At 37.1% G+C, this 17635-nt stretch overlaps 2 protein-coding genes across 6 annotated transcripts; one reads left to right on the top strand and one right to left on the bottom strand.

Moving 5' to 3' along the window:
- Positions 1-244: 244 nt before the first annotated feature.
- On the bottom strand, positions 245-9425 carry LOC111872745 (threonine aspartase 1). 5 transcript variants are annotated; one of them, XR_004513940.1, is made up of 11 exons: positions 9104-9425; positions 8521-8664; positions 8138-8205; positions 7029-7303; positions 6462-6541; positions 6245-6312; positions 5504-5617; positions 3210-3402; positions 2835-2986; positions 1012-1575; positions 245-863 (listed from the first exon to the last, which is right to left on the bottom strand). XR_004513940.1 is itself a non-coding variant. In XM_033754818.1 (10 exons), exons 2-10 carry the CDS (start codon positions 8627-8629, stop codon positions 1459-1461), a joined length of 1176 nt encoding a protein of 391 aa, XP_033610709.1. In that variant the 5' UTR covers positions 8630-8664; positions 9104-9425; the 3' UTR covers positions 245-1458. The 5 variants fall into 5 exon arrangements, 3 of the variants coding, with proteins under 3 accessions (XP_033610709.1, XP_033610710.1, XP_023722680.1); XR_002844289.2 differs by having other exon boundaries at positions 1383-1575; XM_033754818.1 differs by having other exon boundaries at positions 245-1575.
- Positions 9426-9498: 73 nt separating this feature from the next.
- Positions 9499-17228, top strand: LOC111872744 (sphingomyelin phosphodiesterase 3). The gene is made up of 5 exons (XM_023866909.2): positions 9499-10310; positions 10727-10839; positions 11994-12210; positions 15300-15508; positions 16006-17228. Exons 1-5 carry the CDS (start codon positions 9635-9637, stop codon positions 16261-16263), a joined length of 1473 nt encoding a protein of 490 aa, XP_023722677.1. The 5' UTR covers positions 9499-9634; the 3' UTR covers positions 16264-17228.
- The last annotated feature ends 407 nt before the right edge of the window (positions 17229-17635 follow it).

Here is a 17635-nt window from a genome sequence, read left to right as displayed (position 1 = left end):
GGGTAAAGTGGCCGGGTCGTGAAGCTGACCATTCACATCATCTTGTGTCAAGGTCAAGAATGGTGGAACTATACCTTGGGTCGTCCATATATCTTCATGGTGTAGTGTTTAATTAATTAAGCAGAGGGACAGCTTTATCGTAAACATGGTACTAATGAATGTCAATGTATAAAAGCAAGCTAAAATGTTCCAATGTTGCTTCCAGTTTTTGTAGTTTTATATATTAAATTTGTACACTTCTGTGTCAATTGCTGTTTGTAAACAGATTTCTTTCATTCATAAATATTTTATTTCATCATGCTTACAAGTTCCCAGTCATTGAAAATGAAATACATACATTAAATTGGGATTGTGGTCTTCTGGGTTGTGACACTTTTAGTGTGGTAGGTGATTACCAAAGTTTTGAAAAAAAAAAAACATACTGCCTCTGTTGTCAGGGTATAAGTCCTTCAATGAACTGCTGTAGCTACAATGTCATAACCCATAAGACACATTGTAAATGTTCAAATCTCATACAAGCAATCAGATCTTCAGATAGTGATATTCAGGATGCAGTGCCTTCTTTAAGCTGTCACTACTTGCTTAAACATTACAGGTTTCCTTGTTGAAATCCTATGGTCACCATCAACAGCCCAGCCATTAAAAATTCTTCTGAACTATTTCCTTACAATCCATTTCAATGTTAGCCTCCAAGTATCCCCATTTATATCATGATCTCCCTTGGGACCTCCTTTCATTGGGTTTCAGTACCCAGTATCACATACGAACCATGAAGTTCTTTACTGTAATGTTCTCCTTATTAGAGATCCTGAAATTCTCCTTTCTGTTTCACTTCTGGATTCTTCCACCTCAGTTTTCCCCCTCTGGAATGAGAGATTTAAAACAACAGGAAAATTACAGTTCTGTATACTTTATTTAATATTTGCATTTTTTAAATTGAGGTGTTTGAATTTCTACATCTAATTATATTGTTTTCAATTCTGCCACATGAATGTTTAACTACCATAATACCTGCTGCAAATGAATCCAAGTCAATTGTGTCAAGTGTGGCTACAGGGTGTTCCCAGGTTTTTCCCCATTCAGGATTTATTTTCTTCTGCAGACATTGAATAAGGTTAGTATATAAATGTTTAGATTGTAAGCGTGATATGCTTGCTTGCTTGCATGGCCCACACTCTGACCCTGAAGACAGAGGCAGTATGTTTTTCTGAAACATCAATGAACTTCTAACACACTATATGGCATCATATCCCAGGACATACTACTATTTATATTTTCTGAGTTTTATTATCCTAAAACAATTCACTCAACAGCCTTAATTCTATAAACACACACTGTTCACATTTATAAGTTTATTATGGAGTCTTTATATTTACACTAACATTTCTGATATTGTATTTGAAAACAGGGATGTCCACTGGAAATGTTGATGTCACATCTCCAAAGCACAGTTCACTATCATGAATATATACCAATTTCAGCTCTCTCTACCAAGGGATTTAGCTTGAATGTTGCACCTTCTACCACCAGAGTGCTACCGGGAACTGCTCCGTTTGGCAGCTCTGACAAACGGGTCTGAAAAAATCCATTATGACATATTCATTAAACCATTTATATTGTACAACACATTGAAAACATGGCTAATTTTATTCTTGAAACAATAATATGGACTTTCTAATTATTTCAAATTGCTGGACCCATATGAATCAACCCAAGTGCTGCAGCTGATTGTTTAGTACTCCCGCTCTACATTCATATCTTGACCCAGAGACTGGCTATCCTGACTGAGGGTTTTCTCAACTTTTGAATCATTAAAAACTCCGTGGTTTTAGTCCGCAAGCAAACTATACCAACTGAGTGACCGTCACTTGTCTGTGAAGTTAGTGCCAACTTTAGCAGATAGAGGGTGTCCTGTGGTCAGCGCAGCGAATCCCCACGGCCATTAATTTTGGTTTTCTAGACTGGAGCTGATACTTTCCCATTCAAGTAGCTCCTCAGTTATCCTCACGAGGCTGAGTGAACCCCGTTGCAGACCCACTACTTCTCAGAAAATCTGGTAGCACCTGGAATCAAACTTGGGACCTCTGAATCTGGAGCCAGAACTCTTGACCACTAGACCACATAGGTGGTCGAATGATTAAATAAAATGTAAGTAAATAGACATATCAAATGTGAATAGTGGGTTATCTTCTTGCCTACTATCTGAAGACCTAAAGATTATAATATACAAAACTATAATTTTTCCCGTAGTTTTGTATGGATGTGAAACTGTGATTCTCATATTAAGGGAAGAACATAGACTTAAGGTGTTTGAGAACAAGGTTCTCAGAAAAGCATTCAGACCTATGGGGGCTGAAATAATAGGAAGGTGGTAAAAACTGCACAATGAGGACGTTCATAACATGTACTCTTCAAAGATACTAAAATGATCAATCAAGGAAGCTGAGATAGGCATGGCATGTACCATGGATGGGAGGAAGGAAATGTGAGTATGAAGTTCTGGTAGGGAAACCTGAAGGAGAGACACCAATATGAAGACCCTCATATAGATGATGGGATAATATTAAAATGGATGTTAGAGAAACAGGAATGGGGTGTGGATTGGATTAATCTGGCTAAGGTCAGGGAACAGTGGCAAGCTCTTGTGAATGTAGTAATGAGCCTTTGAGTTTCATAAAATGCTGGGAATTTCTTGAGTGGCTGAGCAACTGTTGGTTTCTCAAGGACTCAGCTCCATGGACTTAGTTTACTAGTTAACTCTGTAGTTCATTTCTTCATGTCCACAGTTAGGAAGAGAACAGTTATAAAATACATGAGTCAATTGAATACAGTACCCTCGGTCTCCGTTCTGCATCGCTCATATAACTAATACACATTGTTTTTGAAGAATGTGTCCACAGGAATTCTCCAGTTCCATCACTAGGGATGCATTTGAGAAGAATCAATCCTCCAAGTCTCTCTTCAACACCACTAAGGAATGGAGATTCTGTAAACAGCAGTGTCAGGAAAGTTACTTGGAATCACATCAGTCCTCCAGTAGCTATGATACTGAAGGTTATAACTTTAGCATATGGTTTTTATGTTAAATCTGTGACTGATATAAATTATAAAACTCCTCTGTGGACTGAGTAATATCAGCATGAAAACAGATCAAGGCAGAAGGCGTGGCTCTGAGCAGCATCTAATATCAAGGCATATTCATGCTTTACCCAAAAATTTTGTTTTCATGGCATGGTGAAGTCCTGTGACAGTACAGCTGCTTCTCTGAACTTCAAGAGCTGCTTCTCGAGCCAGCATGGTGCGCACAAGGTGCTCCCCACAACCAGATGTGCATGTTGCAATGGCTGCTGGTACATGAAATGTTGCATTAGCTGCCCAACATCCACATCCATAAGTGGCAGCCTGACAGATAAGGAGAACATGTACTGAGGCAGATTAGACTTCACATAGGTCCCTGACAAAAGTCATGTCTCTCTCTCTCTCTCTCTCTCATGTTATCTTTTTTCCTTTGGAATTTTAATTGTTACTAGAAACTCAGGAGATTCAACTGTTCAGTATTTGACTAAGGCGAGGATTCAACAGTTATACACTGACATTTTGGTTCAGGGCTTTTGTGTAAATTCTCTATTAAAGAATTTTAAGTGTTCACATGGCATCAAGCAAAGTTCAGTCTCCAAGCAAGTTCTTTAAAATATTATATTTAAGCATCCTGTTGCACTCTACACGATAAATGATACAAACTCTGTCCTAAGTGCAAACAATATATATTATATGTCTTTGATCTTGTTCTTTCTACACTACATGTTTCGGCCTCTATCGGCCATCATCAGGTGTATACTCTTAACATTGCTGCCACACTGAACCCAGTCTAAAATTTAACATTTAAAAACACAATGTCACATTCTTCGTATTATCAACATCTACATCGTTGATATGTGTCTGGTATGTAGATATTGTGTTGCACACGTCAAATTTGATATTGAGAAAATTTTAAAAGGTTTTAAAAACATCATAACTAAACATTTTTAGAGTGCTACTACAAGAATATCAAATTTGACGTGTGCAACACAATATCTACATACCAGACACATATCAACGATGTAGATGTTGATAATACGAAGAATGTGACATTGTGTTTTTAAATGTTAAATTTTAGACTGGGTTCAGTGTGGCAGCAACGTTAAGAGTATACACCTGATGATGGCCGATAGAGGCCGAAACATGTAGTGTAGAAAGAACAAGATCAAAGACATATAATATATATTGTTTGCACTTAGGACGGAGTTTGTATCATTTATCAAGTTCTTTAAAGTGTGTTGAAAAGTGGGAAGGTCATGCTTAGGTTTCATGTTTGCTTGGAAACTTGGTAATTTTCCCCTAAGACGATGAGACACATCACCCAACCATAAATCTAATAAAATAGCACCGGATATTAAATTGTCCAAGACTGAAGCACATTTTCAGGACTGAATCTCTGTTGCATTTCAAGAATTACTTGCTTTGCATATTTGTGGCTGGATCCACAGGACCTTAACAGAGTTACCAATGTCAGTTACAGTGAAATATTCTGCCTCTGTTTTATGCTATCATTAGCATTTTATGCATTAGAATCAAGGATTATTCTTATGCAGAACTTAATATGAATGCATATATAAACTATTTGTAAATGTCTATGCAAATGCAGGTAGTATACCAGGAAAGTTCACATTTTGAATGGGACACCAACTCCTGACTGAGATTCCTCATGCTTTTCCTCAGTCCCTCCAAACACATGCCAGTAGAGTACCTTGAATTTGGGCACAGCCACTTCCTTCTACATCCTCTCCAATTCAGTACTTACAAGCGTCCAATTGTTTGTCACTATACTGTCCAAGTTACTGAGTGCACTTAGCGGCCTCCGTAGTCTAGGAGTAATGTTCCCACCTCATGACTCAAGGTACGCGGGTTCAAACCCAGCGGAGGTCGTGGAATTTTTAAGGGCAGAAAAAGTCAGGGAACAAGTCCTCCGGGAGGGACTTTAAGCCGTGGGTCCCGTGTCGTAGATTTACAGCACGTAAAAGATCCTCATGTCTCTAGGAGACCTCTGAGCAAAATTAGGCAACAATTTCCCACCCAAGTAGTTTTCAATGCCTCTGGTAGAGGGGGGGAAATATCAGGTACCGATGGCCGACCTTGTTGTCTGAACGGGGCTGATATCACGCACCAGTACCGGTAGATGGCGACAGTAGAAATTAAAGGGGGATGCACAATGGACCAATAACTGGTCTCAGTGCATGGGGAAAACCACCCCGTCTAATAATGATAATAATACTGAGTGCACTTAAATAAAATACAAATAAATAAGTACAAATGCATGTAAAATAAGGATGACGGACATGTCACGTTTAATGACATGGGCTTCTTGATGATGGGGGCATTTTGTCGAACAGTATCTAAACTGGACTATGTAGGTTCATATCACCCATAAAGCGAACAAATGATCACATGAACAGAACAAACGCACCTGCCCCACCCTACCAGGGTGCTTCAGAGCCACCCCTCCACTAGAACATGCTGCAGCCAGGTTGCCACACGCATCCACACAAACAGCTCCTATTGTGTCCAGGGGCGTCAAAATCTGAAAATTACAAGTTCCAATGGTAATGGAAATAAGATGATAAAGTTTGTGATTATGGAATACTTATAAAATTATTGATGTTTTGGGCATTATCCACCATCCTGTTTTTATTTAAAAACGTTTCGAAAAGTGCTGCATCCTCAGGTAAAAAGCCTATCAGTTTGGCCCCACTGACACAGCTAATCCCTATCTCCAGACACCAGATCCAACACACAAAAGAAACTATCAGCATGAGTTAAGAAAAACATAACAAATTATCTATAGGTATAAAAACAAAGCTTTTCTTAGATACTGTTATTTTATGCTTATATAAGTTTTGATGTTCTCACAGCAGTGATTTTTCAGTTGTGGTCTTCTAGATTATTAACCACGTGTTGGTGGATGTCACTCTTTTGGAGGCACAAGAGCTGTTTCTCTCACATTTTCTGTTCAATGCTCCCACTGGCCAAGAATGGTTTCCACCTCCTCTCCCTCTCCTGTTGATCTCTCTGTCACCACTGTCCTTGCAATTTGCATGTATAATCTAATCACATCCAGGTTTTGAGGTACTTATATATGTACACATACCAGATTTGTTATGCTATTCATAGATTGCAGTATTTGTTATGCCACAAGTCAATTACAAACCTTGTCAATGCGCAGTTCGTATCTTTCCACTTTCTTCTTATAATGTCGGTAAAGTTTTAATGCCTTATCTGCAATTATAAGAATTATGTACAAATGTAGAAGTTAGTTTCAAATACTCCTAAATGGTACTTAACATTATGTCAAACATACATAACTCTTTACTTACATATTTTTTAACATTCTTAAATGCTAATGCACAAATTATGGCATTACACACCTGATATAAGGGACTTGGAATGGACAGTAGCCAACTGTGCTTGCTCAGCCCATTGGTGTGCTCCATTCCCAACCAACAAACTAAAATATTAAAATCAATTAATGATGTTTTTTCAACAAAATAATCCTTCATAAACAGAAAATTTTTGGTTTCCACTAGTGACATCTTACGAACTTAAATAAGGGGTCCGTGGGGGGGGGGCTGATTGTAGTTCACAGCTCAGGCAGTTACCACTCGATTTATTTGTATATCAATAAAAACAAAACCTGTGCATGAAGATTCAAAACTCATTCAAAAACTCTACCACAACATTTGTTAATTGCTCCAGCTGAACTTTATATCTTTGTTTGTTCCATGTTAGATCTGCAGTAGGAAACAAACAGAAACTGAAAGAAATTTACATTTCTATATAAATATTAAATGAGCTTCTACATAAAACACCAAATCTGGGAGCCATTATGTTACGGTTACAGCAGGGACTCAGAAACATTCCTGTAACTCCAGTCAGAACCACAGTCCTTCCAGATGTGAATTGCAAAATAATGAATTGTAGATAAAGGGACTGACCAAGGAGGTATTCTTCCCAGTGCAAGTGCATTACAGCGCTGCTTCTTACAGATATGTTGAGCAAGTTTCACTGGGTTCTTCACACCAGGCACAGCTCCAACTGCCCCAAAATGTAGTGTGCTACCATCCATCACACTAGCGTCACATTCTACATGTCCATCCCACGTTAAGTTGGAACCATATCCAGCATTGGTTAGAGGGGAATTCTCTAAGAGTGCTGTCACATCTGTAACAGTTTCCAGAGCTGTGGCCCCTGAAGCCAAAAGCGAATACCCCTACGTGAGAGGAAACATAAATAATTTGTAGCAAAAAATATGGTATTAAAAAATGACACAGAGAAAATTTATTTATTTTAAGCTAATATGTATATCTTAGAATTTGAAAAAGAATAACTTCAGATCAACTGTCTTAAGCAATTAATATTTAAATACGTTGAAATTAAATATTGAAATACTGAACGGAACTATTTAACTTTTTCATACTTCAGAATTAATTTGATTAAACAAATGAATCATGACAATCATAGTTATTTGCCTGTTAGACACTGCAGGACAGTCCACATGGGATTTGTGGTAGAAAAAGTGGAACTGGCATAGTTTTAGCCAATTCATTTTCCTGTGCCATTCATCAATCCATAAGGTAAAACCAAGAGATTTCAGGTTCTCACAGCATTGAATATTGCAATTACAATCCTCTAGGATTTGACACCATGTAGTGTGGTAAAAAGATACCAACATTTCAAAAACTGCACTGCTCACATCTTTGTGGTCAACCCTGACTTATCCACATACTACATGGCATCAGATCTCAGATCATGATCTTTTGGTAAAATACACTTTGTGATCAGCACCCCACCATAAAGGCTGAGGTAAAACTGTACACATTCTCATTCTTGCCCTATGTGAAAAATAGGTTGGCTGCTTCACACTTTCTCCATCCTTGTCCTCCATTACATATTAGACAGTATGAATGGGGACCAATACTGACCTTCATGAAATGGGCAGTGAGAAATTTACTCAAATACTGCTGTCAGGAATAGAATATTCACTGTTCAGCTCTCTTTTTAACAAGTAAATACCTATTGATGCTGTTTGCATATTCTTACTTACCTTCTTACATGCCCTGTGACACAGCTTCTTGTAATCTGGCCATAATGTTTCTGAATGCTGACCAGCACCTAAATGGACCACACACAATATATATATTTATCATAAAATTGTGGCCAGAAGTTAACACTCTTGATCCAGTAGAAGATAAATGTCTAATTAAGAAGAAACAGGGTAATGTTCATTCCATCAAACTCTCCACAAGTAAGAATATTTAACTAATTCTAAATTGTAATCAGTAGTAAAAAATTGTAACTATTGTAATTTTAATCTACTTATATATCAAATTGTTAATATTCAGAATTAACTTGACTTGTCATATATCATGTACAATGATCTACAGTGACAAAATAAATCAATCAATCAACCAATATGAGAGAAATTACTTTTGGTACCAAATCTAACTTCCTTACTCTGTAACCCATGACAGGCTAGTGAAAGGGCCCTCAACTTCAAAACCAAGGATCTGATGTGATGCCTTGTGAGGGCTACCATACACCTTGGGGGCAGTGCAGATCAGTATGGTAAGACTGGAGAGCCAAAGAATACATCAATAATTACTAAAGTGGAAAATAAGGGAAGAATACCAGAAAGCCAAAATGCTCAGGATGGGACTGGAAAAAGGTTTTTGAATTTTTAAATATGAGAAGAAGCTTTAATGATAACTACTATGCAACAGACAACCTACGTATTACAAATACTGTAATCTAAATAAAAGTTATTAGTGGTCCTCTGCATGCAGGACATTATTATTCTTATAAGTTCGCTGATGGGGGGATATTTAAATTACGAAATAATGTACCTCGAGTACCTCCTTAAGATGTAAATGTTTTTTTTTATTTTACTGTAAAGCTACATTAAAATTCGGCCAAGTCCCATTAACGTCAAATGGTAAATGTGCACACACTTAAGCGGAAGGGTGAAGAAATAGGCTTTTCCAAGTCTGCGTAAAAGCTTCTTAAACCTCACCTAGGTGAATGCCAATAAAACCTGGCATTCCGTGTTCTTATTTACCATTATTTCATATTTTATTTTATCACTTCTCCTTCTTATTTTGTTCGTCCATCACCACACCACAAAACATCACAATATACAGCACGTTTCAATCGAATGTCGCTCATTTAATGCTGCGGCTGAAGAACACATTTTGACTGCTATTAGTACCTAATGATCCTAGAGGTGTAATTACTGCTATTTCGGCCGATGTTTAATTCCGTATACACTTAATTTGAAAATTCATTCACCAGTTATAACAAACACCTACACAATAACGTTTCACATCTTTCATATCGTAGTTTAAATGTTGGCGTTCCTGATTTCCTGATAGCAAGCGTAGCAAGCGGAAAGCGGCAGAAAGTGTCAGAGCCGGTCAGAGGTTCAAAGGTGTTAGTTTTAAGGGGTAGTGAATATCGATGATTGTTGACGGTTCGGAGTTGTTCAGGAATTAAAGGCATGTTGTCGTATATTACATGAATATCACATATATTTCGTGTGTTCATAATGTACATCTCAAATCGATATTGTAACGTTATAGCGAAATGGTTAGATGAGATGTCTTTTCTCCTCATGAACCCATGGCTAACAGTTTGTAGTCGTTTCTTTTCATGCTACATTTCAACGATTTTTGAGAAACTACATCCACAGATTAAGCTGTTAGATTATTTTATTTTTGGCCCATTATATGCCCTTCTTGTTGTGTTATTGCTGCCCGTTGGACTGTTTGGAATAGTGGTTTGGTTAATTTTATGTGCAGTTACAAACCAGGAGAAATATACATACGTATGTGTTGATGAAAGTACACTAGACAATATAGAAGATGGATTGAAGAATTTGGGGACATATACTATGGCATCAGCAAATGTACTTCTGGCACCAGAAGCCATTGCTAGACTAAACAATAACAAGTGCTCATATGGTCGAGCATCAAAAATAGCAGAACAAATCCTGAATCACACAGGAAAACCTCTTTGCAATTTGATGGGGAAAGATGAATTTGAGATAAATACCAAGTGCAACAGCATATTAACTGAGTTTCCATGCCTTGATTTCCTCTGTTTGCAAGAAGTTTGGGAACGTTCGTATGCATTGGTGTTAATTGAACAATTAAAGGAAGAATTCTTGTATTTTCTTTATGACATTGGAGATTACTCCTTCAACAAAAATTTCTGCATGCTTGGTGAGTGTTATATTTCTTGGACCCTTAATTTGTTTTATGTGTGATATGTTGCATGTATATCTGTCAAAAATTAATGTAAGTAAAATATTTAAATGCTGTCTTTGCTCGCTTGGAAACCAGGATCGTGGGTTCGAATCCAACTCAGGGCATAGATGTTTAGTTTGTGTGTGTGTGCATGTGCATTTTTCTGTATTTGTGTACAGGTAGAGGCCTTGGGATGAGCTGATGACCCACCCAAGGAGTCCTACCAAATATGTAAGATCTAGAAAAACTGAAGTGAACGGAGAAGTTCATGGAGGTAGGCCTAGGCCCACTGGAGCTGTAGTGCCAAGGAAAAGAAAAAAAAAATTAAATTTTATTGTGTGTGTTGTGATGTAAGGTTACAGTACCCATGTTACTTCTGTATTTCTTTCCAGGAAGCGGGTTATTTTTTGCAAGCAAGAAACCCATTCTTAATGCTGATTTTAATATCTTCACACGTCGAACTAAACATGCGAAATTTACATCTCAAGGAGTACTGTGTGTCAAGGTCAGATGTCATTTGTCTCCCACTTAAAACTATTCAACATATAACTTTTTACAGCCTCCATAAGGTTATTTATAGGAGAGTTGTAGTATTGGGCAGGAAAAATAAATTTCATAATGTCACTGCAGATAGAATCATTTTTGGTTTCAGTCGCCCTTGAGAAAATAAAGACAGAAATTTGCCACTGTAGTTTAGTAATTAAATCTAAGTAAAGAAAGTAAAGTAAATTACAACCCCACTGGGATATAATGATCCCAGGCTCCACCTGAGTGCAATATAGCAAGCCCGGGAGTAGGCAAAAGACTAGCACTGTCGCCACATCTTCATTTGAGCCTCAGGGTGGGTCTTACATATGATGGCACATAAGAATCAGTATAAAAATTATGTTTTATGACTAAAGCACAAGGAAAATATTCATATCCATAACACTAGTCATGACACAAAGCTGGCGACAAAGGAGATTCTAAAAACATTTCTCTGTATTTCCATTTTTTAAAATTTTATGCGTGACGGTGATTAATAAACCATTTAAAGATCATTTATGAAAGGAATATGAGACTTTGTTGTTACCTGAAAACTCTCCATTAATGTCATCTAGTAAGATCAAGAGGTTGTCTGCTTTAAAACTTGCAGCATGGGTTTCAGCCACTAGGAAGAAGACTGCAAGAAGTTCCTATTGTAATATGCACACACACACACACACTTGTCCCCATAGAAAACATATTACTAAATCAAGGGTACACCTTACAATTGATGATGTAGAATCAAGGAAATACCACAATATAAGAAACGTCATGGCAACATAATAGGTTGTAAATCTTCTTCATCTTACCCCCACTTGGAGATCACAGACTACCATGATAATGTTCGTGCAGTCTCTGCATCCATTATGCAATAAAATACTGTTCTACAGGGAATACTGAGATTCCTAACATGACCCTAAATTTAACTGCAAGATATTTATCAAATTTCTTAATGTAATTTTGTCATTTTCTCTAATTCTTTTCTTTAATAAATTTGGCTGTCAAAGTCTATATGTCTGTTTATCAAATAACTCACTTTACTCCTTATACAGCGGTTACAATTATTCTCGCTTCATAGTAAATGAGACGAGTAATGAATAAGCAATTATTAATAAATCAATTATCTTCTTACAGGTGCTGTTGCATTTTGATGAAGATGGCAATCCCCATGTTGGTTATATTGCTAATACACACACACAAGCATTTCAAGGGTCTGAAGTTGTCCTGTTATCACAGCTTACAGATATTTTGATATTTGTATCCCTATTCAAGGAGCAAAATACATTGTCTGAAGAAATAATTGACTTTGATATTATTTGTGGTGATTTCAATGCTGATAATATGTCTCCAGGTAAGTTAATTTTATTATTATAGCTGTGAGCAATTCTTCTTTATGAAAATGTTATCATCCTCAATGGATTTTCTTCCAGTAATATCATCTGTATGGAGCTGGATATCCCATTCCTGTTTTCACCCGCTAGACTGTAATGTAGATTCTGTACACTTTTTCTGTAAATCAGTAGTGAATAAAAAAAGTGTAAAGCTATCCCCGTAACAGGCCGTGGAGGACCATAGGGTTGTATGACATTGAGGCTTCCACATTATCTAGACATTCGGCTCACAGATGGTGGCGAGGTTGTCGGCCTTATGTGCCGGCCACCCTTTACTCCCAGGTAGATTCCTGGTACTCATTTCTGTTAGACTCTGAGTCAACCCCAGGACCATTGTGTGGCTGGAAGGATTAGGTCAATTGAAAATCCAGGGAATTGAACCTGCAACCTTCCAGCTTGTAGCCTAGTGCCTCAACCAGCTACACTACTGCGTCCCCGAAACCAGTAGTGAATACAGATCAAAAGTTTCTTAATAAAGCACCACACTGTGTAGGTGGGTGGGGGGTTGAGATGAGTGTTACCCACAAGAAGACCTTCTTTCACTTTGTGTAAGAAATGAATCACTGACAAGTGATAAGCTAATAAGTAGAGATCCATGTAGATGTGAGTTAAAGCATTATTTATTTATTTTGTCTCTATAGATCATTATTACTTGATATAGGACAAGTCAGCTGCTGTACATTGGCTGATTACAATAAGAGAGTAAAGTTACAATACAGATTATGATAGTATTAAATTGTATAAGTTCAGTTAAGCTGGCCTCAAAGTGTTCTTCTTGATTTAAGCTTTTAAACAGGTTACAGGGTTTTGCATCTAGATTTGTTTTAACATAAATGCATGAGCCTCCATGCAATTTATTTTTCCTACAGGATTTTGATATCAAGGAATAGTTTTCGAAGTTATAATAATCTATTTCTCTTTCATCCAACCAATGTTCAGTGATACAGAGTATATCCGATTCTGACGTTTTGTTTGATAATAGCACATCTATATTCAGCTTCTTCTTGTTTAGACTTTGAACATTTTGATGTAATAACTGGATGGTTGAACCTATTTTATTAGTATTCTTGAGAGTACCAGTACTATTCTTATCTATAAAAAATCTTTACTCAGCTTTTTTGGGAGCTTCGTTTTCCGAGTTGACATCTGAATTTCCTGATGTTGCTTTCCTTCCAGTGGTGCCACACTGTTGGGGGATGGGTCGACTAATGTTTCATCTGCTTCATTCCCTTGGCTTTCTGAAGTCTCTTCATGGACAGTTTCCTCCTTGTGTTTTCCTGATGTGGCCTCTTCATGCACGGTTCCCTCCTTGTATTCTAGTGGTATAGCATTTTTTGTTCTTGCTCCGACCCTTCACCCTTCGTTGTACCAATTCTGCTATCTGTTGACACATCTTTTCTTTTCCTTTGTAGTTCATGTGCTGGCTGTGGTTTGTGAAATGATGTCTGTTTAGATTTACCCTACTGATTGTCACGTGTTTATGTAATTTTAGCCTTTTTGTTAGAAGTCTGTTGAATCGTACGGTTGACACATGACCAGTCGGCCAGGTCATGTCTGTGTAGAGCTTCCATTACAATAATGTTGGTGTGACTGGTCTTTTTACAAAGCTAATTATGCTACTTATTCCTTCCTTAGCACTGTTCTTGCTAATGTCGTTGCCAGCGCACACTATTATAACATCACCCTTTGACGTGCTTTTCTCATTGTTGGTATTTAGGATGTCTCTGGATTTAGCTCCTGGTTTCACAATTCCACTGACACCAAACACTTTATTCAACTTCATATTTATTAGGTCTGAACATCCTCTCACATGACTATCCCCGAATATCAGGACTCTGTGTTTCTTAAGTTTTTGCACTTCATTTATGTTATCTTCGATGTGATCATTGTGCTGTTGATTTGATTTTCCACATTTCTTGACCCTAGTCACACCGTTAACTATAGTTGGTATTGATCTGTCTATGATGTCTTTAGATATTTGAAGGTTAGATTTACTTGCTTGTTGGTTAATTGCTCAGGTTTGGTGTTTGACTTGCACTGTTTTATTTTCCCCCCAATTTTTTAGGGTTATATATATTATATTATTATGCAGTCTGAAATTTTGGTCAAAGTCATTATGTGTCTTCCTCCATACCAGTAGCAAGTTAACCGTGTCTGGCTGGTTTGCAGCTCTTCTCCTGAGGAATGAACTGTATGGCTGAAATAACTCTAATAGCTTTAATAACAACAAAAATAATGTATACCCTTTCTCATGTTTCCTTTGCTGTTGCAGCTTCTTAAAAATAAAATTCATTGTAAAACAAGTTTAACTTTATTCATTCTGGTCCATCACACTAGTTAAGTATTATAAAATGATTTGACAACACTGTCTAGTGTCACTCAGTATATATTTATATAATGCCTTTACATGTTTCGGTCAGTTGTGACCATCTTCGGAAGGCAATAACAACATGTTAAAGAACTACTATTACATAGATCATAGTACATAAGCTTAAAATTTTGTATAAAGATATTTAATTAAGTTAAAAGTGTTTGAATTAAAAATATATTATTAATGTTCTTAATATTTAAAATCTTGAACTGCTCAGGTTTGTGTCTCCGTGCCACTTCTGTGAAAACAGGATATTGGGGTGTTATTTGCCATCCTCTGAGGTCCAGGCAGCGTTTCCCCCTTTTTTATATGATTCGTTAAGGATCTCTCATTTTTGCAGAAGAGGCATGGAGACTCAAACCTGAGCAATTCAAGATTTTAAATATTAAGTGTTAATAAGTGTTTGTTGAGCTAAATTACATCTGGTTTGTTGGATCAGAGGTTCTCACAGCTGTGACTGTTAAAAGAGTAATGTCCTCTGCGATGTGATACCATTTAGTCCAGTAGACATTCACTGGCATTTCAGAGGAATGTTCTGCCAAAGAAGGTGCATGTTTGATCCTGAAGATGGAGGCACTACATTCATGTGAAGCATCAGTGAGTTCCTGTCAGAGTGCACAGCTTCACATGTCAGACAATAGTAATTTTGATATTTTGGTTTGTTTCTAAATTTCCTAGCCGATATGGACGTGCAACAGCATTCACTGTTTGGAGAATATCAGGACGTCTGTGTCGTGAGGGCAGGACAGGACGTGGACTGGGCAATTGGTACTGAACTGCGGCAGTGTGCATTATACCAGCCGGATATCCAGAAACCTGCCAATTTCAGAAAAATACTAGTGAATGATTCCTTAAGAAGGCTGTATGTCTTGGATGCAGATGTTTTGGTGAGTCCTGGAGGTATTGATGCCGAAGAATAAAAATATTTGACACCCCTTTTTATTTACTGATTGACACACTGTGTTATTAGCATTCGTGCATTTTGAAAGTTCTGAGTTCAGACCTTCGCTCACATCCTCATTAGATAAACCAAGAAATGAGCTATACATTTATTTTTTTATGTATATAATTTGAAGATAATGCCTTCATGAATGTTATGCCATGTATTGTGGCAGATCATTACCAAGATTTTGGAGAGACTTGCTGCTTCCATCTCCAGGGCAGAAGAGGGTGTAGAATACCCTACGAAGGATTATTGTGAAATATTTGAGGTACTTTTGGCTCTGGCTGAAGATTACTGTCATTGGGATATAACAATATAGCCAGATTATTATCAACATTTCAAAGGAACCTGCTGCCACCTACATACCAACTGCATAGTGTTATGTCCTAAAGATCATGATTTTCACGTGTTTTGAAACTAAACGTTCATTTTGGTCCACAGGTACATTCTATGCACCTAATGACATCAACAGCACAGCCAGGTCCAGCAGGTTATGTTGAACCCTTACCTTGTGGTGGTAGAAGAAGGGTAGATAGAATTCTTTATAAAGGCTCCACAAAAGAGATCATAGGTTACTGCTTTCTCTCTGCTCTCACAAATCTGACTGATCATCTGCCTGTATGCATGACATGGAAACCAGGGGTTTGTCATGAGTCACATCTCCATGTCTGTTATTGTGATATAGACAGTGTCAAGTAACTTCGAACAAGGCCCTGCATTTCTAGTCAAATCCCGCGTATAGCTTGTGGTGGGCGGAGTTTCTTAACACTTGTTCTTCCACTTTCACCGACCTCTTGTGTATCATTGAACCTACCCTATTCTCTTTTCAAAGAACACATTACAATAATACAGATATATTGTCACTCGTCATGCAAAGAAAAATACATTTAATGTGTATTACTAATTTATGCTTTATAATTTATACCTATACCCTGATCTAATTTCTTACTCGTTATGTACGATTTAGCACACAAGGAAACTGACGTTTTTAAACAGATGATAGAAAAACCGTAAGTACAACCTGCTTTGAGGGTGCCTTACAAACAACTGGCCGCCTGTCACTTCTCACACCCTTGAACCCACCCCCTTGTCTGAAATTTTTCTTCTGCGCACTCAAGGTTACTCTTGGCCTTGTTCGAAGTTACGTGACACTTGCTGTAAGAAGGGTGAGTGAATCTCAGTACATAATCCTTTGTCAAGATTATTCCTTCTGAAAGTTACTTTTATGGTGTTGCTGTACAGTTAAAGACATTTACTTGGTAAAGGAGATATCATTAAAAAGTAATTTTATTTTCATGCAATAATGATGTTCCTGACATCCTCAAGACTTGTCACAATATCAAATAGCTTTCAGAGTGAGTTGAGCTTGTGATTGCTTGACTGTACTGTGAGTTGCCACAGATGGTATGTAAATTTGCTGTTGTGTTTCGTATTAAGTCTGCAGTTGTTAGAAGTCAAAACGTAAAGTAAAACACAGTATTGCATAACAGCGGTGTCACAAAACACATTTTGATCAAAAACACAGTATTGCACAACAGTGTCACAAAACACAGTTTGAACAAATACACAAGATAATAGTGAAGACAATGAAACATGAATGAATTGAACTTACAGTGGGAAGACCTCCCACAACTAATCAAAATGTACAAAGGGCAAGAAATATATTTCAATTCAATTCAATTTTATTTCATCCATGAATCATTATACATGATATGGGACAAGTCAAAGATTAATATTAATACTAAAACTAAATAGTAATAAGAATATAATAATACAGAAATGGTATGCCAAATTATAATAAATGATGATAATTCAATTCAATTCAATTCAATGCTTTATTTATTTACGTGCCGAGCTCAACAGCGGAGGCCAATTACAGAGTCAGCACGGAAAATATAAAACAACAAACAACAGACAATAATAAAAATCAAGACAATACACACATAGATAATAACAGGTCAAAAACGTTAAGTATTTGGAAAATTAAAAACAATTAACAGCAAAAAACTAATTGCATACTTAGCTCAAAAGCCAGTGACAAGTTAAAAAGACAGTGCAAATAGTAAAAAAC

Source organism: Cryptotermes secundus, unplaced genomic scaffold, assembly GCF_002891405.2.
Source record: "Cryptotermes secundus unplaced genomic scaffold, Csec_1.0 scaffold3069, whole genome shotgun sequence".
In the NCBI taxonomy this organism is placed as follows: domain Eukaryota; kingdom Metazoa; phylum Arthropoda; class Insecta; order Blattodea; family Kalotermitidae; genus Cryptotermes; species Cryptotermes secundus.
Note: the sequence above shows the minus strand (reverse complement) of the source record. Positions and strands in the feature narration are given on the sequence as shown.

What these genes read in the sequence shown, in the direction of transcription:
- LOC111872745 (XM_033754818.1), bottom strand. Translation starts at nt 8,629, where the DNA reads ATGGTAGCCCTCACAAGGCATCACATCAGATCCTTGGTTTTGAAGTTG. An exon ending in CTGGGAAGAATACCTCCTTG is followed by an intron (nt 6,542 to 7,028) that starts GTCAGTCCCTTT and finishes TTAATATTTTAG; the next exon opens with TTTGTTGGTTGGGAATGGAG. An exon ending in ACGAACTGCGCATTGACAAG is followed by an intron (nt 5,618 to 6,244) that starts GTTTGTAATTGA and finishes TGTAATTTTCAG; the next exon opens with ATTTTGACGCCCCTGGACAC.
- LOC111872744 (XM_023866909.2), top strand. Translation starts at nt 9,635, where the DNA reads ATGTACATCTCAAATCGATATTGTAACGTTATAGCGAAATGGTTAGAT. An exon ending in CAAAAATTTCTGCATGCTTG is followed by an intron (nt 10,311 to 10,726) that starts GTGAGTGTTATA and finishes ATTTCTTTCCAG; the next exon opens with GAAGCGGGTTATTTTTTGCA. An exon ending in AAGGAGTACTGTGTGTCAAG is followed by an intron (nt 10,840 to 11,993) that starts GTCAGATGTCAT and finishes ATCTTCTTACAG; the next exon opens with GTGCTGTTGCATTTTGATGA.